This window comes from Scyliorhinus torazame, chromosome 21 (genome assembly GCF_047496885.1).
Source record: "Scyliorhinus torazame isolate Kashiwa2021f chromosome 21, sScyTor2.1, whole genome shotgun sequence".
NCBI classification, from domain to species: domain Eukaryota; kingdom Metazoa; phylum Chordata; class Chondrichthyes; order Carcharhiniformes; family Scyliorhinidae; genus Scyliorhinus; species Scyliorhinus torazame.
In genome coordinates, this window is record NC_092727.1 from 116717929 (window position 1) to 116743108 (window position 25180).

The 25180-nt window shown below is 51.1% G+C and overlaps 1 protein-coding gene across 5 annotated transcripts in view; it reads right to left on the reverse strand.

Moving 5' to 3' along the window:
• Nucleotides 1-440: 440 nt before the first annotated feature.
• The window catches only part of cnp (2',3'-cyclic nucleotide 3' phosphodiesterase), a 38627-nt gene continuing 13887 nt past the window's right edge, over nt 441-25180 (reverse strand). Inside the window, exons 2-6 of one of the 5 annotated variants that reach the window (XM_072487347.1) lie at nt 17444-17538; nt 16169-16273; nt 11238-11838; nt 8695-8828; nt 441-1516 (exon numbers count right to left, since the gene is read on the reverse strand). In XM_072487347.1, coding sequence (XP_072343448.1) covers nt 1085-1516; nt 8695-8828; nt 11238-11820 — 1149 coding nt within the window. In that variant the 5' untranslated portion in view covers nt 11821-11838; nt 16169-16273; nt 17444-17538 and the 3' untranslated portion in view covers nt 441-1084. Of the gene's footprint in view, nt 1517-8694; nt 8829-11237; nt 11839-16168; nt 16274-17218; nt 17355-17443; nt 17539-25180 lie in introns of those variants that run through there. The other 4 variants (XM_072487346.1, XM_072487348.1, XM_072487349.1 and 1 more) reach the window with 4 other exon arrangements.

The window sequence follows — 25180 nt, forward strand, 5'->3', positions numbered from 1 at the left end:
CTTGCTAAACAAGTCCTCTTGTACCTTTTCCCAGTCGAGGAAAAAGGAATCGTACAATAAATCAAAGGGAGGAAATTATTGGATTTATTATCGATTAAGAAAATAATGGGTCTTAAGTTGGACAAGTTTTCCGCACCTGATGGTTTCTGCAGCTTCTGATAGTATAAGTTATAGTTAAGGCATACCGATGAAAGGGCAGCATGGTGGCGCAGTGACAGCACTGCTGACTCACGGCGCTGAGGTCCCAGGTTCGATCCCGGCTCTGGGCCACTGTCCGTGTGGAGTTTGTACATTCTCCCCCGTGTTTGCGTGGGTGTCACCCACACAACCCAAAGATGTGCAGGGTAGGTGGATTGGCCACGCTAAATTGCCCCTTAATTGGAAAAAATGAATTGGGTGCTGTAAATTTATTTTTTTAAAGACATACCAATGAAGCAGAATGGTTCCATCTCCTTTATTGAAGCACTGTGTAGTTATATCTTTTAAGAGAAAGCAACACATTGGCACAATCACTCTGGACAATTAATACAAAAAGCTGCACATTTAAAACAAACTAGCCTTTTCAATTATCTATGTATCTCTCCCCGATCGATCTGGATCGAACCTTGAGCTTTCAAGTGGACCCTCTGACGATCAAGCGGATTCCCACAACCGGCAGGAACTCGCTCGCTCACCTCGTGCACTGTTATTGATCGAGCTTGACAGCGCAAATTAGACAAAGAGCACTTTGCAGGCACCTGTACATCACAGTCATCTTAACCCTGATTGATTCTATTACTAACTATCTCAGCTGAAAGCAGACATGACTGAGCAATAAAGACTGGGCAATATTTAGTACGATAGACATATTGTACTATAACAAGCCATTCTAGCCCAAAGAAAACGTCTGACAGCAAGCAGCAAAATTACAATCATAAAAATTTGAAAGCAAGATAGGAAACTACCACACCCATTGGTTTTGGTTAAAATATGTACCCTTAATATGCTTGGAGCTGTTCACAGTTATCTACATGGTAACGTACCATTGCTGTCAACCAAAACCATTTCATTATCTCACAATCCGGTTCACACATTTTGTTTATTTCTAATTCCCGTCTGATTCAGTCGTGAGTTTCTTTTTTGAGTAAAAACCAGAAAATATGGTCTTCACTTCAACTGGCTCGCGCAGTTTGACAATCCACCTCCCCGCACCATAGCAGCGAAGCAAACCTTTCTCTGTCCGCGTTTGGCATTCGGGCTTCTTGTCTTCCTTCTCGAGCTTCAGAATTTCAAGCAGGTCTAAGCCTGTCTGAACGCTTCGCACTCCAGGAGCGCAGGCCAAGGTGATGTGGGACCGGCTGCCAAATGGGAGCTCGACCTTTTCTTCGCTGTCCCCGCCACCCTCACGTGCTTCGTCCCTTGGCCACAGCTGGACCTGGCATTTGTCCAGGAGAACACGGGCTCCCACCGTTCTGGGTGTGACAAACAGTTCGGTCACATTCAGGGTGAAGGCCTTCGCATAATCTCGCACAACAGCCTAAATGGTGGAAAACACAAGAAGAGTGCAGCACCAGTTACTTATCCATAGAAACTCTACAGTGCAGAAAGAGACCATTCGGCCCATCGGCACTGACCTTCCAAAAGGGCACCCTATCTAGGTCCACTCGGCCGCCTTTCCCCCTAACCCCACACATTGATCACGGCCAATCCACCTAACCCACACATCTTTTGGACACTAAGGGGCAATTTTAGCACGGCCAATTGAAAATGAATGAAATGAAATTAAAATCGCTTATTGTCACAAGTAGGCTTCAAATGAAGTGACTATGAAAAGCCCCTAGTCGCCACATTCCGGTGCCTGTTCGGGGAGACTGGTACGGGAATTGAACCGTGCTGCTGGCCTGCCTTGGTCTGCTTTCAAAGCCAGCGATTTAGCCCTGTGCTAAACCAGCCCCACCTAACCTGTGGGAGGAATTCAGAACACCCGGAAGAAAACCCATGCAGACACAGGGAGAATGTTCAAGTTCCACACTGACGGTCACCCAAGGCCAGAATTGAACCCAGCGCGCTGGCGCTGTGAGGCAGTCGTGCCAACCACTGCGCCACCCCGACCACCACGTAGCAGGGAGTAAATGTTTACGTTAAATTGAACAGTAGGCTTTGCTTGTGGCGCAGTCGGTAGCAGAACTGGCCTTTGAGCGGCAAGATTCCAGGTTCAAGTTGCACTCCAGCGCAGTGGGAGGTGTGGGGAATTATGGGGAGAGTGCTGCATTGCTGGAGGAGCACGGCTCCACCTGCCTGCTTGGCTGGATGTAAAGATCCCAGGGTACTAATTCAAAGAATTAGCCCTGGTGTCCTAGCCAATCTTTATTCCTCAACATCACAAAAATCAGATTATCGCATGGCTGATTGTGGGAGCTTTCTCGGTTTCCTACATAACAGCAATGATTACACTCCAAAAACTACTTCACTGGCTGAAAAGTGATATCAGATGTCTGGTGGTGATGAGAAGTGATGTATAAATGCAAGTGTTTCTTTTCTTTTTAGTTACGACGGGGAAATAAATGGTAGAAATACTTTTCACACAGATTACAAAGGTCATAGATTACAGGAAACGTGCGTGTTTACGCTCCACACAAACCTCCTCCCACCCATTTTTCAGATAAATTTAACCGTCTATGCCTCTCCTCCCTCGCTGTGTTTCTTTCACTTCCCGTTATATGCAACAGCCATGAGGAGAGAGAAAAAATAAATGCATTCTCTTTCTGCGCACACCAAACACCCGCAGTACCAGTTAAGTGCCAGATGGTGGCAGTGCTGAATGGATTGCCATTTTAAAGTGCTCTGTGCTGGATTGCAACCTGTAGGGGAAGCATAAACATGGCACAGCTGGAGTTTGTTCGACGCTCAGTCCAACACTCAGGGACAGCTGCACTCGATTTTTGTGTTCACAGGATGTGGCCGTCGCTGGCTATGAAGCCAGCATTTATTGCCCATCCCTAACTGCCCTTTAGAAGGTGATGAGCTACTTGGTTCTGGTCTTGACCAGTTTACCCTGATAATCCACCTGCACCATATAAATAGGGGGTTTGCCTGGTGACTTGGCCAACATTCATCCCTCAAACAACACGGCAACAAAAAATTAAATCAAATGACCATTTACATTTGGAGTATTGTGTGCAGTTCTGGTCACCTCATTATAGGAAGGATGTGGAAGCATTGGAAAGGGTGCAAAGGAGATTTACCAGGATGCTGCCTGGATTGGAGGGTAGGTCTTATGAGGAAAGGTTGAGGGAGCTAGGGCTTTTCTCATTGGAGCGAAGGAGAATGAGAGGTGAGTTAATAGAGGTTTAAAAGATGATGAGGGGGATAGATAGAGTGGACGTTCAGAGACTATTTCCTCAGGTGGATGTAGCTGTTACAAGGGGGCATAACTATAAGGTTTGGGGTGGGAGATATAGGAGGGATGTCCGAGGTAGGTTCTTTACTCAGAGAGTGGTTAGAGTGTGGAATGGACTGCCTGCTGTGATAGTGGAGTCGGACAAACTTTCAAGCGGTTGTTGGACAGGCACATGGAGCACACCAGAATGACAGGGAGTGGGATAGCTTGATCTTGGTTTCGGACAATACTCGGCACAACATCGAGGGCCGAAGGGCCTGTTCTGTGCTGTACTGTTCTATGTTCTATCTCATTTATAATTTCACTGGTTGGTTAGTGCAGCCACCAAGATGGATGGTCAGCCAATCAGTTTGTCGTGTAATGGGTTTTGTCAAATTTCTTTCATGACCAGTTGTCACAAGAATTTGCAAATCACTGATTGAATGGTGGTGCAAGCTCGAAGGGCCGAATGGCCTACTCCTATTTTCTAAAGGTATTACAGTTAAATAAAGGTAACTACAGGGGCATGAGGATAGGGGCAGTTTGGCCCATCCTGTCTGTGCCAGCTCTTTTACAGAGCTATTCGGCACAATTAGTCCCACTACACCCCGATCTTGCCCCATCGCGCTGCAAATGGTTTCTGATGGACTTGGATCCAGGTGGCAAAAAACTGTCCCTCGTTTGGCACAATTTGGCGCCCCTGTCCTCTGGTAACTAGATGGAGGAATGGAAGCTTGGGCCGTAGAACTCTTCTGAAGTTTGATGGGAAGCCTGAAGAAACATTAGCCTGGAAATGACAGCTGTCAGACACCAAAGGACCACATTGTTTCGACAGTAGTTAACCGGCCGATATTATAATGGAGATGCTAACTGGTCTCCCTGAGAGAGAAGTTCATGTTGGTGCTAAAATCATAAACAGAGGTGGCACCTGCTGTAGTATAAGGGTCTGGCACATACAGGGTTAACGTGGGACTGTGAACGGTTTTGATCCCCTTATCTAAGGAAAGAGATACTGGCATTGGAGGCAGTCCAGTGAAGATTGATCCCGGGTATGGAGGGATTTTCTTACGAGGAGAGGTTGAGTAGGTTGGGCCTATACTCATTGGAGTTTAAAAGAATGAGAGGCGACCTTATTGATACATTTTGGATTCTCAAGGGGCTTAAGCAGGGTAGATACTGAGAGAATGTTTCCTCTTGTGGGAGAGTCTGGAACCAGGGGCATAATCTCAGAGTAAGAGGTTGTCCATTTAAGACAGATGAGGAGACATTTCATCTCTCAGAGGGTAAACATAGAAAATAGGAGTAGGCCATTCGGCCCTTCGAGCTTGCACCACCATTCAATATGATGGGGGGGATCAGCGGGAAGCGTAGCTGCTTAGGAATACAAAAAAACACGAACAGACAAAACTCAAGAGTGGTTACGATTGTCCCCATCCCACAAAATATGACACAGTGTATGGAAAGGCTCAGTAAACCAAGGTCCACCACACTAAGAAAACAAAAAGGGACGGTCAATAGAGAATTAAAGGTGCTATATTTAAATGCGCGCAGTGTACGGAACAAGGTAGATGAGCTTGTGGCCCAGATTGTGACTGGCAGGTATGATGTGGTAGGCATCACAGAGACATGGTTGCAGGGGATTCAGGACTGGCATTTAAACATCCAGGGATTCACAACCTATCGAAAAGACAGAGAGGTGGGCAGAGGGGGTGGGGTTGCCTTGTTAATTAGGAATGAAATTAAATCAATAGCACTAAACGACATAGGATCAGATGTTGTGGCGTCTGTGTGGGTAGAGTTGAGGAACCACAAAGGCAAAAAAAAACATAATGGGAGTTATGTACAGGCCTCCTAACAGTGGTCAGGACCAGGGGCACAAAATGCACCACAAAATAGAAAGTGCATGTCAGAAAGGCAAGGTCACAGTGATCATGGGGGACTTCAATATGCAGGTGGACTGGGTAAATAATGCTGCCAGTGGACCCAAGGAAAGGGAATTCATTGAATGTTTACAGGAGGGCTTTTTGGAACAGCTTGTGATGGAGCCCACGAGGGAACAGGCCATTCTGGACTTAGTGTTATGTAATGAGCCAGACTTGATTAAAGATCTTAAAGTAAGGGAGCACTTAGGAGGCAGTGATCATAATATGGTCGAATTCAATCTCCAATTTGAAAGAAAGAAGGTAGAATCAGATGTAAAGGTGTTACAGTTAAATAAAGGTAACTACAGGGGCATGAGGGAGCAACTGACGAAAATCGACTGGGAGCAGAGCCTAGTGGGAAAGACAGTAGAACAGCAATGGCAGGAGTTTCTGGGAGTAATTGAGGACACAGTACAGAGGTTCATCCCAAAGAAAAGAAAGGTTATCAGAGGGGGGGTAAGGCAGCCATGGCTGACAAAGGAAGTTAGGGAATGCATCAAAGCAAAAGAGAAAGCCTATAATGTGGCAAAGAGTAGTGGGAAGTCAGAAGATTGGGAAGGCTACAAAAACAAACAGAGGATAACAAAGAGAGAGATAAGGAAAGAGAGGATCAAATTTGAAGGTAGGCTAGCCAGTAACATTAGGAATGATAGTAAAAGTTTCTTTAAATACATTAAAAACAAATGGGAGGCAAAAGTTGACATTGGGCCGCTCCAAAATGATGCTGGTAATTTTGTGATGGGAGACAAGGAAATAGCTGAGGAACTGAATAAGTACTTTGCGTCAGTCTTCTCAGTAGAAGACATGAGTAATATCCCAACAATTCCGGAGAGTCAGGGGGCAGAGTTGAATATGGTAGCCATCACAAAAGAGAAAGTGCTAGAGAAACTAAGAGGTCTAAAAATTGATAAATCTCCGGGCCCAGATGGGCTACATCCTAGAGTTCTAAAGGAGATAGCTGAAGAAATAGTGGAGGCGTTAGTTATGATCTTTCAAAAGTCACTGGAGTCAGGGAAAGTCCCAGAGGACTGGAAAATCGCTGTTGTAACCCCCTGTTCAAGAAGGGAACAAGGAAAAAGATGGAAAATTATAGGCCAATTAGCCTAACCTCGGTTGTTGGCAAGATTCTAGAATCCATTGTTAAGGATGAGATTTCTAAATTCTTGGAAGTGCAGTGTCGGATTAGGACAAGTCAGCATGGATTTAGTAAGGGGAGGTTGTGCCTGACAAACCTGTTAGAGTTCTTTGAAGAGATAACAAATAGGTTAGACCAAGGAGAGCCAATGGATGTTATCTATCTTGACTTCCAAAAGGCCTTTGATAAGGTGCCTCTCGGGAGACTGCTGAGTAAAATAAGGGCCCATGGTATTCGAGGCAAGGTACTAAAATGGATTGACGATTGGCTGTCAGGCAGAAGGCAGAGAGTTGGGATAAAAGGTTCTTTTTCGGAATGGCAACCGGTGACGAGTGGTGTCCCGCAGGGTTCAGTGTTGGGGCCACAGCTGTTCTCTTTATATATAATGATCTAGATGACGGGACTGAGGGCATTCTGGCTAAGTTTGCCGATGATACAAAGATAGGTGGAGGGGCAGGTAGTATGGAGGAGGTGGGGAGGCTGCAGAAAGATTTAGACAGTTTAGGAGAGTGGTCCAAGAAATGGCTGATGAAATTCAACGTGGGCAAGTGCGGGGTCTTGCACTTTGGAAAAAAGAATAGAGGCGTGGACTATTTTCTAAACGGTGACAAAATTCATAATGCTGAAGTGCAAAGGGACTTGGGAGTCCTAGTCCAGGATTCTCTAAAGGTAAACTTGCAGGTTGAGTCCGTAATTAAGAAAGCAAATGCAATGTTGTCATTCATCTCAAGAGGCTTGGAATATAAAAGCAGGGATGTACTTCTGAAGCTTTATAAAGCATTAGTTAGGCCCCATTTAGAATACTGTGAGCAATTTTGGGCCCCACACCTCAGGAAGGACATACTGGCACTGGAGCGGGTCCAGCGGAGATTCACACGGATGATCCCAGGAATGGTAGGCCTAACATACGATGAACGTCTGAGGATCCTGGGATTATATTCATTGGAGTTTAGGAGGTTGAGGGGAGATCTAATAGAAACTTACAAGATAATGAATGGCTTAGTTAGGGTGGATGTAGGGAAGTTGTTTCCATTAGCAGGGGAGACTAGGACCCGGGGGCACAGCCTTAGAATAAAAGGGAGTCACTTTAGAACAGAGATGAGGAGAAATTTCTTCAGCCAGAGAGTGGTGGGTCTGTGGAATTCATTGCCACAGAGGGCGGTGGAGGCCGGGACGTTGAGTGTCTTTAAGACAGAAGTTGATAAATTCTTGATTTCTCGAGGAATTAAGGGCTATGGAGAGAGAGCGGGTAAATGGAGTTGAAATCAGCCATGATTGAATGGTGGAGTGGACTCGATGGGCCGAATGGCCTTACATCCGCTCCTATGTCTTATGGTCTTATGATCATGGCTGATCATGCAAATTCAGTATCTCATTCCTGCTTTCTCTCCATACCCCTTGATCCCTTTAGACGCAAGTGCCACGTCCAGCTCCCTCTTGAATTTATCCAATGAACTGGCCCCAGCAGCTTTCTGTGGGAGAGAATTCCGCAAGCTCACAACTCTGAGAGAAGAGGTTCATCCTCATCTCAGTCCTGAATAGCTTACCCCTTATTCGTAGGCTGTGACGCCTTATTTCTAGACGTCCCCAACATTGGGAACATCCTTCCCACATCTAACCTGTCCAATCCCATCAGGATTTTGTATGTTTTTATGAGATCCCCTCTCATTCCTCTAACCTCCAGTGAGTACAAGCCCAGTCGATCCAGTCTTTCTTCATATGTCAGTCCCGCCATCCCGGGAATTCGTCTGGGTGGTAAATCTGTGGAATTCTTTACCGCAGAGAGCTGTAGAGGCTGGGTCGTTAAGTATGTTCAAGGCTGAGATAGACAGATTACTAGTCAGCGAGGGAATCCAGGGTTATGGGGATAAAGTGGGAAAATGGAGTTGAAGATCATCACATCAGATCAGTCATCATCCCATTGAATGGCGGAGCAGACTCGATGGGCTGAATGGCCGACATCTATTCCCATGTCTTATGATCAACCTATGGGACTGAGTACAGTACCGTCAAACAGTGATGTCAGAAGGCACGTAACCCTGACCTAGGCTCAGCATAGTGCTGTGTAGTGATGTCCAAAGACCGAGAGATGGTAAATATGTATATTGTTGTTAACAAAGACCTGCGGTTTAACCTACTGAAGGCTAGAAAGACTTATTTAACAGACACCGTCCTGTAACCAACACCCTCCTAACCCCTGCAAATGTCATGAATCATCACCTCAACTTATTTCGGAGTAACCGTGAATGGTAAAGGTGGTCAGCCTGCCAAATACCAACCTCACTGCTGGCATACTCTTTGCATCCTGGAACTTCCCCAAAGTCGCAGAACATTGTCGTGCAATGCAGCACACTCGGTCTCTTCTGGAAGTATTCCTGGAGGTCGAATGTTTTTTCAGAATGCCACTGCACATCTGTTGTGAACAGAGTAACCGAGTTACATAACGGGCAGCACAGTGGTTAGCACAGTTGCTTCACAGCTCCAGGGTCCCAGGTTCGATTCACGGCTTGGGTGACTGTCTGTGCGGAGTCTGCGCATTCTCCCCGTGTCTGCGTGGGTTTCTTCCGGGTGCTCCGGTTTCCTCCCACAATCCAAAGATGTGGGGGTTAGGTGGATTGGCTATGCTAAATTGCCCTTAATGTCCAAAAAGGTTAATTGGGGTTACTGGGTTTAGGGGATGGGGTGGAGGAGGTGTGTGCTTGAGTGGGGTGCTCTTTCCAAGGGCTGGTGCAGACTCGATGGGCCGAATGGCCTCCTTCTGCACTGTAAATTCTGTGATTTACTGCACGGCCCAGATTCTCTGCTCTCTACATTGCCATGGGGGCCCCCATGACCACTGGCCCCAGCGTTCACTCTCCAAGTGTCAATGGTCAGTCCCCGCGTTCCCCAAGGAGCCAGGGAGGGGAATTTTCCTTAAACTGGATCCTGGCCACACCCACAGTGGTGGACAGGTCACTATTCCAAGGAAGCACAGGGAAGTTCACCCAACTGACTAGGTCAGCTGACAACACAGAAAAAAAATAGATCTGGTCACTGTCACGTCCGTGGACTCCCTGCTCCGGGCAGGTTGGGTGCTGCGTTTCCTGTAATTACAGTGGTGCTGGCAAGCACTGTGGGGATCCTGAGTTTTTTGGAAGGCGCTACATAAATGCAGTTTCTTCTTTCTTTCATGAATATTCAAAGAGATGGTGCCGAATGAGCTGAATCGTCATGTCCCTTGACCGCGAAGCAGAATAATCAGGAACATTCCTGCGCTCGATCACTATCCAGGAAGCTCTGCTCACAGAGAGGTTGGGAGTTCAGAGGTAGGCGATTCGGCCCAATCAGTGGTGTTTCTGCTCCAACCCTCGCTACCTAACCCGGGCTTTAAATCAAAAGAAGAATTGGTGGGGTTGCAGGTGGAAATTTAATAATCTAAGGAGGAAACCCAAGGCACCTTGGCAGTGTAACGACGGTAAGGATAAGCAGACCGTGACAGGACAGGCCAGACAGTTTTTAAAAATAAATTTAGAGTACCCAATTCATTTTTTTCCTCAATTAAGGGGCAATTTAGCGTGGCCAATCCACCTGCCCAGCAAGTCTTTTTGGGTTGTGGGGGGTGAGGCTCACGCAGACACGTGGGGAATGTACAAACTCCAGACGGACATTGATCCGGGGCCGGGATCGAACCCGGGTCCTCGGCGCCGTGATGCAGCGGTGCTACTCACTGCTTCACCGTGCCAGCACGGTAGCCTTGTGGATAGCACAGTTGCTTCCCAGCTCCAGGGTCCCAGATTCGATACCCGGCTTGGGTCACTGTCTGTGCGGAGTCTGCACGTTCTCCCCGTGTGTGTGTGGGTTTCCTCCGGGTGCTCCGGTTTCCTCCCACAGCCCAAAGATGTGCGGGTTAGGTGGATTGCCCTTATAGTGTCCAAAATTGCCCTTAATGTTGAATGGGGTTACTGGGTTATGGGGATAGTGTGGAGGTGTGGACCTTGGGTAGGGTGCTCTTTCCAAGAGCCGGTGCAGACTCGATGGGCCGAATGGCCTCCTTCTGCACTGTAAATTCTATGCCGCCTTGACGGGTGAGACAGTTTAATGGTCATAATGCAAATAAGGCTCAAGCTGGAATAATGTTTGTAAAAGGAGGTAGAAAATACAAAGCACATCAACAAGGTGATGACGTGGCACAATTACAGATAGATTTAGGCCAGAATTCTCTGACCGTTCACCGGCGGCGGGATTCTACGGTCCCCGGAGCAGAGAATCCCAATGCCAACGAATGGCGACCCGCCTCCTGCTGCCGCTGGGAAGCACGCGCCTGGGAAGCCGGGAAACCCACCCTGATCTTATGATCTATGCCTCAACTCCTTGCCTTCGGTATCTAATCACTCCCTGGGTAAAGACATTTCTCCCCAAAGTCCTTTTTGAATTTAACAGTGACTATCTGGTACTTTTGCCCCCCCCCCCCCCCCCCCCCCCCCCCCCCCCCCCACAGATGTGGAAACCTCCGCTCCGCCTATTTGGATGTTCAGCTGAGGACTGAACCCACCCAGCACTGGGTGTCATGGCCTTCACAGTCAAACAACTGGCCAACACAGGAAGAATGGGCAAAGTCTCCAAGGGCCATGGGCACCTCTGGAACCTATCTCACTACCTCTGGGAGAAAGGAGAGGGGAGATTAGAATTACTAAGTCACAAAAGTGATTCTAACGCCAAGCAACGGTTGGACATGGACCAACTGAACATGGGAGCCTTTCATTTAATCATTCAGGAATACGGACGTACGATGTGACATTGCTCCCTCCAAAAACCCTGCCGGGAAAAAAAAAAAATCACATACTTGTTCTGAACTCTTTTGAAAACTCCTCGTTATTGGCGAGCAGCTTCAGAAAGTCCTCCGCGTTCTTGCGCATCACGTGGGCACTCTTTCTCACCAAGAACCAGCCAAAGTAGTACGGTATGATGTGCTCCCAGAAATCCTGCTCACTGCTTTGATCAGCAGGCTTCTCGCAGTCCCGCCCGGCCCAAGGGGTGACAATGACGACGATATAGTCATTGTCCCTGGCGAGACTGGCGAGGTGGTCCAGACGCTTCGTGTGGCGATGGTCGTCATCGACCAGTATGACATTTTTAACTTCCTTCAAAGCCTGCTGGACCTTCTCGTCCACCGGGGCGAACCGACTGTCACCGGACTCCTCCGCCACGGGAGCATTCGCCAAAGGGTGGGCAAGAGTACAAGCAATGGACGACGGGTATGTTAATGAAAATTTATCACGGACGGTAGAGCTGGCGCTGCCCGACAGCCCACGTAGGACGAAGAAGGTGTGGGCGTCTTTAATTGTCTGGATGGTGTATTTGTCGTTAAGGAACGGTAAATTGTCACATCCACCGTTTGACCTGGATTTGGAATGCTTCAGCCCCATGGTGATTAAATTCCTAACCTGCAAAACCAGCAAAGAGAAACAAAGTGAGAACGGCAACAGCAAAATGTTGGTAAAGGAAGTGGGATTTCAGCAGTGATCCCATGCAAATGCCATTGGATCCTTGGATTTTGGTTCGGTTCCTCTGAAATAAAAGACTTGCTGCTTGTAGTCTAGACGGGAACGTGGTGATATGGTCAGCATGTTCGCAGATGACATAAAAGTTGGTGGTGCGGTAAATAGCGAGGAGCAAAGCCTTAGATTACAGGATGAGGTAGATGGGCAGAACAGTGGCAACTAGAATTCAACCCTGAAAAATCTGAGGCAACGTGTTTTGGGAGAACGAACAAGGCAAGTTGATACACAATGAATGGTAGGAAATACAGAGGACCAGAGCAACCTTGGGGTGCATGTCCAAAGATCCCTGAAGGACAGGTAGATGAGGTGGTTAAGGAGGCATATGGGATACTTGCCTTTATTAGCCAAGGCACTGAACATAAGAGCAGGGAGGTTATGATGGAGCTGTATGAAACACTCGTTAGGCCACAGCTAGAGTACTGTGTGCAGTTCTGGTTGCCACACTGTAGGGAGGATGTGATTGCACTAGAAAGGGTGCAGAGGAGATTCACCAGGATGTTGCCTGGGCTGAAGTGCTTCAGCTATGAAAAGGGACTAGGGTTGTTTTCCCTAGGAGAGAGTAGGCTGAAGGGGCATCTGATTGAGGTGTTCAAAATTATGAGGGACATAAGACTGGGTAAATAGGAAGGAACTTTTCCCCGGGCGGCAAGGTGGCGCAGTGGTTAGCACTGCTGCCTCACGGCACCGAGGTCCCAGGTTCGATCACAAGCTCTGGGTCACTGTCTGTGTGGAGTTTGCACATTCTCCCCATGTCTGCAAGGGTCTCACCCCCACAACCCAAAGATGTGCAGGGTAGATGAATTGACCACACTAAATTGCCCCTTAATTGGAAAAGAAAAGTGAATTGGGTACTGTAAATACTTTTTAAAAAGTAGAGGGGCCAATAACAAGAGTGGGTAGATTTCAGGTAAGAGCCAGCAGACAAGTCAGGGACTTGAGGGAAAACCTTTTCACCCAAGAGGTGGTGGAAAATCTGGTGCCTGAAAGGGTGGTAGAGGCAGGAACCCTCTCAACATTTAAGAAACATTTAGATGAGCACTTGGAATGCCAGAGCGTACGAGGCGACGAACCAAGTGCTGGAAAACGGGATTAGAATGGATAGGTGCTCGATGGCCGGTACAGACGCAAAGAGCCAAAGGGCCTTTTTCTGTGCTGTGAAACTCTATAACTCCACGATATTTACATAGCACACGTCTCAAGCCACAGACGCCTCCAAGCGCTTTACAGCCAATGAAGTATTTTTGACACACCGGCACTCTTGTAACATCGGAAACATGACAGTCAATTTGTAAATTCCCGCAGACAGCAATACGGGAAAACTCAGATAATCTTTTTTTTTTGTGATGTTGGTTAAGGGATAAATATTGGCCAGGACACTGAAGGTAAAAGCTCCTTGGGATCTTTTACATCCACCCGACATGGCAGGTGGGGCCTTGGGTTAAGATCTCACCTGTAGAAACATCACCTTGGTTTTTGTGCTGAAGCCCTGGAGTGAGACCAGAACCCAGAACCTTGATACCTCAGAGGCAGGAGTTCCATCAACAAAGCCACTCCGAACACTCTGGCATCGCAGGGTCACCGTACCTGAAATATAGTTTGCAGCTCTGATCCCTATATTAAAGCCAAGGATAGACTTGCGTTGGAGGCAGTACAGCAAAGGTTCGCTACATTGGTCCCTGGGATGAGAGGGTGCACTCTGTTGGGAGGCTCAGTAAATTGGGCTTTTATTCTCTGGAGTTCGGATGAATGAGAGGTGACTTCATTGAAACACACAGGGTAGACACGGACAGGTTGTTTCCCCTGGCTAGAACACAGAGGGCACAGTCTCAGGGTGATCATTTTGGGCTGGGATGGGAAGAAATTGCTTCATTGAGCAGGTTGCAAATTGCACAGTGGTTAGCACAATTGCTTCACAGCTCCAGGGTGCCAGGTTCAATTCCCGGCTTGGCTCACTGTCTGTGCGGAGTCTGCACATCCTCCCCGTGTGCGCGTGGGTTTCCTCCGGGTGCTCCGGTTTCCTCCCACAGTCCAAAGATGTGCAGGTTAGGTGGATTGGCCACGCTAAATTGCCCTTAGTGTCCAAAATTGCCCTTAGTGTTGGGTGGGGTTACTGGGTTATGGGGATAGGGTGGAGGTGTGGACTTTGGGTAGGGTGCTCTTTCAAAGAGCCGGTGCAGACTCGATGGGCCGAATGGCCTCCTTTTGCACTGTAAATTCTATGATCCTATAATTAGAGGTAGCAGTGGGTTTGCCTAATCTCAAAGGACTCCTGCCCAAGGTTGGGAGAAAATTGGCCTGGTGCTAGGGAAAAAAACTTTTTATGCCCCTTAGTGTGTTTGAGAATGTGTCGGTTATGTGGGGTTATAGGGTGGGGCAGTAGGCCCAGGTAGGATGCTCTTTCAGAGGATCGGTGCAGGCTTGATGGGCAGAAGGGCCTCCTTCTACACTGTGGGGATTCTTTGGATTTTATGCCTCTGGAATGCACTATCTGGGATCATTGTGGCTTTCAAAAGAACTGGATGATTTCCTGAAGAGAAAAAAAAAATTGGGAGGCTGCAAGGTGAGAGAGTGGGACTGGGACTATCTGAATTGTTCTCGCAGAGAGCCAGCACAGACACAATATTTGCAAATAGCCTACTTCTGTGCTGTGATCATTTGATGATCCTGTGTCAAGATCACTGTGAGTGGGGCCTGCCGGAAAGCTGATGACCAGCAGCAATCAGAGAGCGTCTCACCATCAGCTCAGCAGGGCAACTAGGGGAGGGCACCAATTGATGGGCCTGTCCCAAAAACAAGTCTACAACGGGCGAGGACAAATCAGGCTCCTGCGCAAGGCCTTCCTTGACCAACTAGTCAACTATCATGAGGGCAGTAGGTGGCACATACATACATAGATACATAGAAGATAGGAGCAGGAGGAGGCCTTTTGGCCCTTCGAGCCTGCTCCGCCATTCATCACGATCATGGTTTACCATCCAATTCAGTAGCCTAATCCTGCTTTCTCCCCAGAGCCTTTGATCCCGTTCTCCCCAAGTGCTATATCCAGCCACCTCTTGAATATATTCAAAGTTTTAGCATCAACTACTTCCTGTGGTAATGAATTCCACAGGCTCACCACTTGTGTGAAGAAATGTCTCCTTATCTCTGTCTGAAATGGTTTACCCTGAATCCTCGGCCTGTGACCCCTGGTTCTGGACACACCCATCATTGGTAACATCTTCCCTGCATCTACCCTGTCTAGTCCCGTTAAAATTTTATAAGTCTCTATGAGATCCGCCCTCATTCTTCTGAACTCCAGCGAGAACAATCCCAACCTAGTCAATCTCTCCACATATGACAGTCCCGCCATCCCTGGAATCAGTCTGGTAAACATGGCGCAGTGGTTAGCACTGCCGCCTCACGACGCTGAGGACCCGGGTTCGATCCTGGCCCCGGGTCACTGTCCGTGTGGAGTTTGCACATTATCCCCGTGTCTGCGTGGGTCTCACCCCCAAAACCCAAAAAGATGTGCAGGGTCGGTGGATTGGCCATGCTAAATTGCCCTTAATTGGAAAAAAAATAATTGGGTGCTCCAAATTTATAAAAAAATAAATTTAAACTATCATGAGGGCTGGTGTTTTATTCAAAAGAACAAAGCTGGCAACCTGTGAAAATCATGTCATAATTTCCTGACCAAAACCACCTCCTCGGGGAGGGGGGGTGGGAAACAGGTGGGTGAAGGGTAAGGAAATAAAATGGGGAAGTTATCAGCTACAGATTCTTGACCTTTACACAACAGAAGTTGAATCTTACAGCACTTGGCCCACTGTGGCTGTGACAGATCTCTGAAGGGACTACCCAATTTCTCTCCAGTGCCCCGTCATTTTCCTTTTGAAGTAGGTACTGAATTCCGTTATCAAAGTTACCGTTCAAACTGTTTCCTTTCCAAATCATTAACAACACTTTATAAAAGAAAGACCTATTTTAAAATACAACTCAGTGCTTTGCTAGGCCATCCTAGAGGGCATTTTAAGAGTCAACCACATTGCCCGTGGGTGAGGAGTCACATGTAGGCCAGGCCAGGTAAGGACGGCAGGTTTCCTTCCCTAAAGGACATTAGTGAACCAGATGGGTTTTTACGACAGTGGTTTCACCGTCACCAAGAGTAGTATTTACTCCAAATTTTAATTCCAAACTTTTATTTCCACCCTAACAGCACAGTGGGTATACCTACACCATAGGGACTACAGCAATTCAAGGCGGCAGCTCACCATCGCCTTCTCAAGGGTACTTAGGGATGGGCAACAAATGCAGGTGTAGGCAGCGAAGCCCACACATCCTGTGAAGGCACAAATAAAATCTGGACATTAAATTACAGCTGAGCATCACATATAAATATTTTATGAACGTACGAACAATTATGGACAGGTAAAACCTTCTGGTTGATTCCGCCTGCCACATACAATTCTGAAACATTACAATCAGAATATGTATATATATATCAACTCTGCCCCATCCAAATCCATTTCAAGGAGGAATTAATAATCATTTTTATTATTGTCACAAGTAGGCTTACACTAACACTGTAATGAAGTTACTGTGAAAAGCCCCTAGTCGCCACACTCCGGCACCTGTTCGGGTACACAGAGGGAGAATTCAGATTGTCTAATTCAACTAACAGCACGCCTTTCGGAACTTGTGGGAGGAAACCGGAGCACCCGGAGGAAACCCACGGGGAGAACGTGCAGACTCCGCACAGACAGTGACCCAAGTCGGGAATCGAACCTGGGACCCTGGTACTGTGAAGCAACAGTGCTAACCACTGGCTACCGTGCCACCCTAATATAGCTCTTGGGGCTCAAGGGATCATAATGATCGGCGGGGCAGGCTCGAATGACCGAATGGTCTACTCCCGCTTCTATTTTCTCTGTATTCATATGATCCCCAGCCGGCGGGGTCGACTGGTCCTGCCAAAGGCGACCCCCCCCCCTGGCGGGATGGGCGTGCCACACAAAACACCATGGACATCAGCGGCACCAGAAGTTCTCGCCACCAGCCAATGCTGGATTGCCCCCCCCCCCCCCCCCCCCCCACCGCCAGAAAACAAGCCCGGAGAGGCAAGCATGGACAATCCTGCCCAATGAGCACAACATCCAACCTAGATTTAGCTTTCTGCAGCTTCAAATTATGATCGCTGGTCCTCCCTACCCTCCTTAACTGGAACAAGCTGTCGAGTGGAACACAATCGATTCTCCAAACAGTAGCAACAGGAACAGTCACTTACAAAGCGTCGGTGCCGTAACGAAACGCCCCAAGATGCTTCACAGGAATATTATAAAACAAAGTTTGACATTGAGTTACAAGAGGAAATCCTGGGACAGATGACCAAAAGCTTGGTCAAAGAGCAGGGTACTGAGGAGCGTCGTAGCGGAGTAAAGAGAGAAAGAGAGATAGAGAGGCAGAGTGCGTCAGGAAGTTTTTTTTGAATATACACAAAATACCAACATACCAAACGTTCCGGAACAGATGTCTACACACAGCGCCCGACAAACAGGTGTTGAAATTTGTTTTCTTTTTAAGGCTGCACACTGTGGTTTCCTGCATCTGAGGTCAACAGTGAAATGGTTCAAATATAAAATGTAAACAGATGAATACCCGTAACCCCCTCCCCCGACACTCTCTCAAGAGTTAGAAACCGTGGCATATGCGCGCACGGGGGAGTGAGTGACTCCTGGTAACTTAACAAGAAAAAGGTAACCACGTCAACAGTCAGCATCATAAACGGGAGTCAAAGTGCTGAATAACCAGTCAGCGTCTGGAAATCTGAAATAGAAACAGGGAAATGCTGGAGAAGAAACTGGCAGCGTCTGTAGAGAGAGCGAAACAGAGTTAACATTTCAGGTCCGTGACCTTCATTAGAACTTCTGATTAAAGGTCACGCTCTGAAACATCAGCTCCGTGTTCTTCGCACTTTCTTACACCAATGCTGGGCAACCTGAGGCCCGGGGGCCACATACGGCCCAATTGGGTTCTGAGTGCGGCCCACCAGACATTTTGTTGACCGTTGCCCATGGGCAATATTGCCAAATTCCGCTTATTTCCATCCACATGACTTTTTTTCCTACCGGTGTGGCTGAAGTGATACGCACACAAAGTAAGGGCAAGTGAAGTGAGGTGAATGCTAATTGCTCATAAGCACGGCGGCACAGTGGTTAGCACCGCTGCCTCGCAGCGCCAGGGACCCGGATTCGATTCAGGCCTCGGGTCACTGTCTGTGCGGAGTCTGCACGTTCTCCCCTTGTCTGCATGGGTTTCATCCGGGTGCTCCGGTTTCCTCCCACAGTCCAAAGATGTGCAGGTTAGGTGGATTGCACGTGCTAAATTGCCCGTTAAGAGTCTAAAGAGGTGGGGTTATGGGGGAGTGGGGCTGGATAGGGTGCTCTTTCAGAGGGTCAGTACAGGCTTGATGGGCCGAATGGCCTCACTCCCACTGTAGTCAAAAGTGTAAACATTTACTTTTACTGTTGGCGATAGCTCCATTGATATATACATTGTATTCAGTCGCCACATTCCGGCGCCTGTTCCCATGCCAGCCTCCCCGAGCAGGCGCCGGAATGTGGCGACTAGGGGCTTTTCACAGTAACTTTATTTGAAGCCTACTTGTGACAATAAGCGATTTTCATTTTCATTTTTCATTATTTCTTTTACAAATTTAGAGCACCCAATTCATTTTTTCCAATTAAGGGGCAATTTAGCGTGGCCAGTCCACCTACACTGCACATCTTTGGGTTGTGGGAGCGAGACCCGCGCAAACACGGGGGTGTGGTAATACCAGGTATTGCGGTACCAGAGAGAGGAACAACCATTGGCTAGACTGCGGGGTCTACCATTGGGCAATGTACATAGCCCCGCCCTGAGAGGCGGGGTATAAAAACCAGTGCCGTCCCCAGCAGCCTTCACTTCTGTAACTTCGCTGCTGGGTACAGTTCTATCTGATTAAAGCTGAATCGATATGACTCCACGTGGACTCAAGAGTATTGATTGCGTATCAATTTAATCAGAGAAGTACTTTGAAGGATGGATCTCCTCATCAAGCCGACGTGCCTTCAGCTCAGCCCGCACGTAGAAAACGCCACCGAGAGTTTTAAGCATTGGCTGGCATTCTTCCAGAGCTACCTCGAGACGGCTGCCCAAACCCCCACGGAAAGGCAGAAAATGCACCCCCTACGCTCGCGGGTCAGCCCGGCGATCTACCCCCTGATCGAAGGGGCGGCGAACTATGATAAAGCCATGGAACTGCTGGAAGGACACTACATTCGTCCACTTAATCAGGTCTACGCCCGTCACCTGCTGGCAACGAGATGGCAGAGCCCAGATGAGACACTAGAAGATTTCTACAGGGCACTGATCGTGCTGGGCCAAAACTGCGACTGCCCAGCGGTGACGGCGAACGAGCACTCCGAACTTTTAATTCGAGACACCTTCGTGGCAGGTATGATATTCCCCGATATTCGCCGAAGGCTGCTCGAAATGGAGATGCTGGGCCTCGCCGAGGCCCGGGCCCTGGCAGGGTCTATGGACGTGGCGTACAGAAAGGCCCTGGCGTACGCCCCCACGCGCACCACACCCCCCTGGGCTGCGTGGCACCCCGCCGCGGCAGCCCCCCCGACTTACCCGCCTAACCCCCAGACTTACCCGCAAACTCCGCAGGCCTGCGCGGCAAGGCGCCCCGCTACCGCCGCCGGCCAATGCTGCTTCTTCTGCGGCCAGGCAAATCACCCGCGCGCGCGCTGGCAGGCCCGCACCTGTAAAGGGTGCGTCAAGAAAGGCCACTATGCCGCGGTCTGCCTCGCCCGCGCGGTGAACGCGGTGTCCAGCGACTACCCTCAGCCATTCCTCCAGCCGCCCACCGCGCAACCACAGCCGTTCCTCCACGCCCCGACCGTTCCAGGCCCACCGCCGCACTCCCTTTTCCCAGCCCCGCCGGCCCAAGGAGCACCGCAGTTTTTGCCCCGCCAGGCAACGTCGCTGCCACAGCCTTTCTTCTCCACGGCAACCACGCTGGAGGAGTACGCGCAGTCATTTGGTCCCTCGCCGACCCAATCGTCGGGGTCTCCGTCCCCGAACTCCGCGGGCGACCCCTGGCCCGCCATCCTGGACGGGGCCTCAAGCCCCCAGCGCGGCTGGCTACGCGCTGCCGGGCCAAAACCCCTCGCTGAAGCTGGCCTCCGTCACACTGGAGCAGCGTGCGCCGCTACTTTACTCCTCCCCGCCCAAAACGCCGGAGCTCCAGGCCCCGACCGCCCACCTCTCCCCGCCCCGCGCCGTGGCCTTCTGCGCACCCGGAACGACGCAGCATGCCCCGCTCCAGCGCTCACCTCCACCCCCCTGCCCTAGGGCCACGGCCGACCCACGGGCGCAGTCCTTCTGGCGGGTCCCGGTCGTCCAAGGCCCACCTCCGCCAGTTTGCTCCTCCCCGCCGTCATCTTCCGAGTCCCCGGACTCCACGTACGATCCATGGCCGGCGCCATCTTGGATGGGGCCTCAAGCCCCCAGCGCGGCTGGCTACGCGCCGCCCGACCAAAACCCTGTGTTGCAGGTGGCCTCCGCCACGCTGGAGCAGCGCGCACCGCCAGTTTGCTCCTCCCCGCCGCCATTTTCCGAGTCCCCGGACTCCACGTGCGATCCATGGCCGGCGCCATCCTGGACGGGGCCTCAAGCCCCCAGCGCGGCTGGCTACGTGCTGCCGGGCCAAAACCCCTCGCTGCAGCTGGCCTCCGCCACGCTGGAGCAGCGCGCACCGCCAGTTTGCTCCTCCCCGCCGCCATTTTCCGAGTCCCCGGACTCCACGTGCGATCCATGGCCGGCGCCATCCTGGACGGGGCCTCAAGCCCCCAGCGCGGCTGGCTACGTGCTGCCGGGCCAAAACCCCTCGCTGCAGCTGGCCTCCGCCACGCTGGAGCAGCGTGCACCGCCAGTTTGCTCCTCCCCGCCGCCATCTTCCGAGTCCCCGGACTCCACGTGCGATCCATGGCCGGCGCCATCCTGGACGGGGCCTCACGCCCCCAGCGCGGCTGGGCCAAAACCCCTCGCTGCAGCTGGCCTCCGCCACGCTGGAGCAGCATGCACCGCCAGTTTGCTCCTCCCCGCCGCCATCTTCCGAGTCCCCGGACTCCACGTGCGATCCATGGCCGGCGCCATCCTGGACGGGGCCTCAAGCCCCCAGCGCGGCTGGCTACGCGCTGCCGGGCCAAAACCCCTCGCTGCAGCTGGCCTCCGCCACGCTGGAGCAGCGTGCACCGCCAGTTTGCTCCTCCCCGCCGCCATCTTCCGAGTCCCCGGACTCCACGTGCGATCCATGGCCGGCGCCATCTTGGATGGGGCCTCAAGCCCCCAGCGCGGATGGCTACGCGCTGCCCGACCAAAACCCGTTGTTACAGCTGGCCTCCGCCTCGTGGGAGCAGAGTGCACCGCCATTTTGTCCCTCCCTGCCGCCATTTTGTTTCTCCCCGCCACCATCCTCGGAGTCCCCGGACTCCATGTGCGAGCCATGGACGGCATCATCTTGGATGGGGCCTCAAGCCCCCAACACGGCTGACGATGCGCTGTCCGATCTTCACTCCTTGCTGCAGCTGGCCTCTGTCACCCTGGACCAGAGTCGGCCCCGAACGCTAGCAAAGGCCACCACGACGATCAGCATCAACGGCCACGTGACGTCATGCCTCATCGACTCTGGGAGCACGGAGAGTTTCGTCCACCCCGACACGGTACGGCGCTGTTCTCTGGTCACCTACCCCACCCAACAAAGGATCTCCCTGGCCTCTGGGTCACACGCGGTGCAGATAAAAGGGTTCTGCCTCGCGAACCTCACCGTCCAAGGCAGGGAATTCCGCAATTTCCTCCTATACGTGCTGCCGCACCTCTGCGCAGCCACCCTTCTGGGACTGGATTTCCAGTGCCACCTACAAAGCCTTACTTTTAAATTCGGTGGCCCTATACCCCCCTTACTGTTTGCGGCCTCACGACCCTCAAGGTCGACCGGCCTTCCCTGTTTGCGAACCTCACCCCGGATTGCAAACCCGTCGCCACCAGGAGCAGACGGTACAGCGCCCAGGACCGGACCTTCATCAGGTCCGAGGTCCAAAGGCTGCTGAAGGAAGGGGTCATCGAAGCGAGCAACAGCCCCTGCAGGGCTCAAGTAGTGGTGGTAAAGACCGGGGAGAAGCATAGGATGGTCATAGACTACAGTCAGACCATCAACCGGTTTACGCAACTGGACGCGTACCCCCTCCCCCGTATTGCCGACCTGGTAAACAGGATCGCGCAATACAAGGTCTTCTCCACGGTGGATCTCAAGTCTGCCTACCACCAGCTACCCCTCCGTACTAGTGACCGCAAATACACTGCCTTCGAAGCAGATGGGCGGCTCTACCACTTTTTAAGGGTTCCCTTCGGTGTCACAAACGGGGTCTCGGTCTTCCAGCGTGAGATGGACCGAATGGTTGACCGGTACGGCTTACACGCAACGTTCCCGTATCTTGACAACGTCACCATCTGCGGCCATGACCAGCAGGACCACGACACCAACCTCCGTAAATTTCTCCAGACCGCGCACCTCCTGAATCTGACCTACAATAAGGAGAAGTGCGTGTTTAGCACCGACCGTCTAGCCATCCTAGGCTACGTAGTGCGAAATGGAGTCATAGGCCCCGACCCCGAACGCATGCGCCCCCTCATGGAGTTCCCAGTCCCTCACTGCCCCAAGGCCCTGAAGCGCTGCCTCGGCTTCTTTAGCTACTATGCACAATGGGTCCCTAATTACGCCGACAAGGCTCGACCCCTGATCCAATCCACAACCTTCCCCCTGTCGACGGAGGCCCGCCATGCCTTCTGCCGCATCAAAGCGGACATCGCAAATGCCATGATGCGCGCCATCGACGAGTCCCTCCCCTTCCAGGTCGAGAGCGATGCGTCCGACGCAGCTCTGGCCGCCACCCTCAACCAAGCAGGCAGGCCCGTGGCTTTCTTCTCCCGCACTCTCCATGCTTCCGAAATTCGCCACTCCTCGGTCGAAAAGGAGGCCCAGGCCATAGTGGAAGCTGTGCGGCACTGGAGGCATTACCTGGCCGGCAGGAGATTTACTCTCCTCACGGACCAACGGTCGGTGGCCTTCATGTTCGATAATGCACAGCGGGGCAAGATCAAGAACGACAAGATCTTGCGGTGGAGGATCGAACTCTCCACCTTCAATTACGAGATCTTGTCGTCCCGGGAAGCTGAACGAGCCTCCTGATGCCCTATCCCGCGGCACTTGTGCCACCGCGCAAATAGACCACCTCCGAGCCCTCCACGAGGACCTCTGCCACCCGGGAGTCACCCGGTTCTTCCATTTTGTTAAGTCCCGGAACCTGCCTTACTCCATCGAGGAGGTCAGGACTGTCACCAGGGACTGCCAAATCTGCGCGGAGTGCAAACCGCACTTCTACCGACCAGAGAGAGCGCATCTGATCAAGGCTTCCCGTCCCTTTGAATGCCTCAGCATGGACTTCAAAGGCCCCTCCCCTCCACCGACCGCAACATGTACTTCCTTAACGTGATTGATGAGTACTCCCGGTTCCCATTCGCCATCCCCTGCCCGGATATGACCACAACCACCGTCATCAAGGCACTCCAAACTATTTTTACACTGTTCGGTTTCCCCGCATACATCCACAGTGATAGGGGGTCCTCCTTTATGAGTGACGAGCTACGCCAGTTCCTGCTTAGCAAAGGCATCGCCTCGAGCAGGACGACCAGCTACAACCCCCGGGGAAACGGGCAGGAAGAAAGGGAGAACGGAACGGTCTGGAAGACCGTCCTGCTGGCCCTTCGGTCCAGGAATCTCCCAGTCTCCCGCTGGCAAGAAGTTCTCCCAGTGGCCCTGCACTCCATTCGGTCACTGCTATGTACTACCATGAACCAGACACCTCATGAACGTCTCCTGGTCCTCCTCTGGGACCTCGCTCCCAACCTGGCTAGCAACACCTGGAACTGTTCTGCTGCGGAAACATGCGAGGGTGCACAAGTCGGACCCGCTGGTCGAAAGGGTCCACCTGCTGCATGCCAACCCCCAGTACGCCTACACAGCATTCCCCGACGGACGCCAAGATACGGTCTCCCTCCGGGACCTGCCGCCCGCCGGAGCATCACGCGCGCCCGAGCCACTGCCACCCACCCCCCCCGTACCTGACCAAAGGGTCAGTACTGCCGCCAGAACCCCGACCCGGAGCCGAGCAGGCACCGACGCCCCCTTCAGGCACCCCTTCCTTCTGCCCATCCTTCGACCTTACAGCGCCGACTAGGGGTGACGAAACTGCCTGGGAGGAAGACACCACGTTCCCGGAGTCACTACTGCCGGGGCCCTCACCAGGATCGCCGCCGAAACTTAGACGCTCCAGTAGGACGACCAGGCCGCCCAATCGTCTGATTGCAGCACCATGAAGAAGAATTAACAACGCAAGAACTTTCTCCGCAACCCTCGATAGGATGGTACCTGCAATACCTGGTCCTACCAGAAAAAGGCGTCAGCAATACTGGCCATCACCCCGCTGGCTCCTTTTTTAACAGGGGGTGAATGTGGTAATACCAGGTATTGCGGTACCAGAGAGAGGAATAACCATTGGCTAGACCCGTACATAGCCCCGCCCTGAGAGGCGGTGTATAAGAACCAGTGCCGTCCCCAGCAGCTTTCACTTCTCTAACTTCGCTGCTGGGTACAGTTCTATCTGATTAAAGCTGAATCGATATGACTCCACGTGGACTCAAGCGTATTGATTGTGCATCAGGGGAGTTGTGCAAACTCCACACAGACAGTGACCCAGAGTCGGGATCGAACCTGGGACCTCGGCGCCGTGAGGCAGCAGGGCTAATCCACTCTGCCACCGTGCTGCCCTCATATATACGTTACTAAGCATTCTTTACAACAGAAATATTCGGCGTGTATTAAATGTATTCAATCTTATTCATGGGGGTCATGGTTACTGAACAAGCTAAATTGCAACCTTGCGGCCCCTTGAGATGAAGGAGTGCCACTCATGCAGGCCACTCACTGATCTACACAGATGCTGCCAGGACAGCTGCAATTTCCACAATTTTCTGTTTCTATATCGTAAAGAGGAGGCTGAATTCCTGTTGCAGCTCCATGCGTTTGTCCAGAAATTCGTGGTAAGCCAGGACTTGCAGCCGTGGAATCACCACATCCAACACA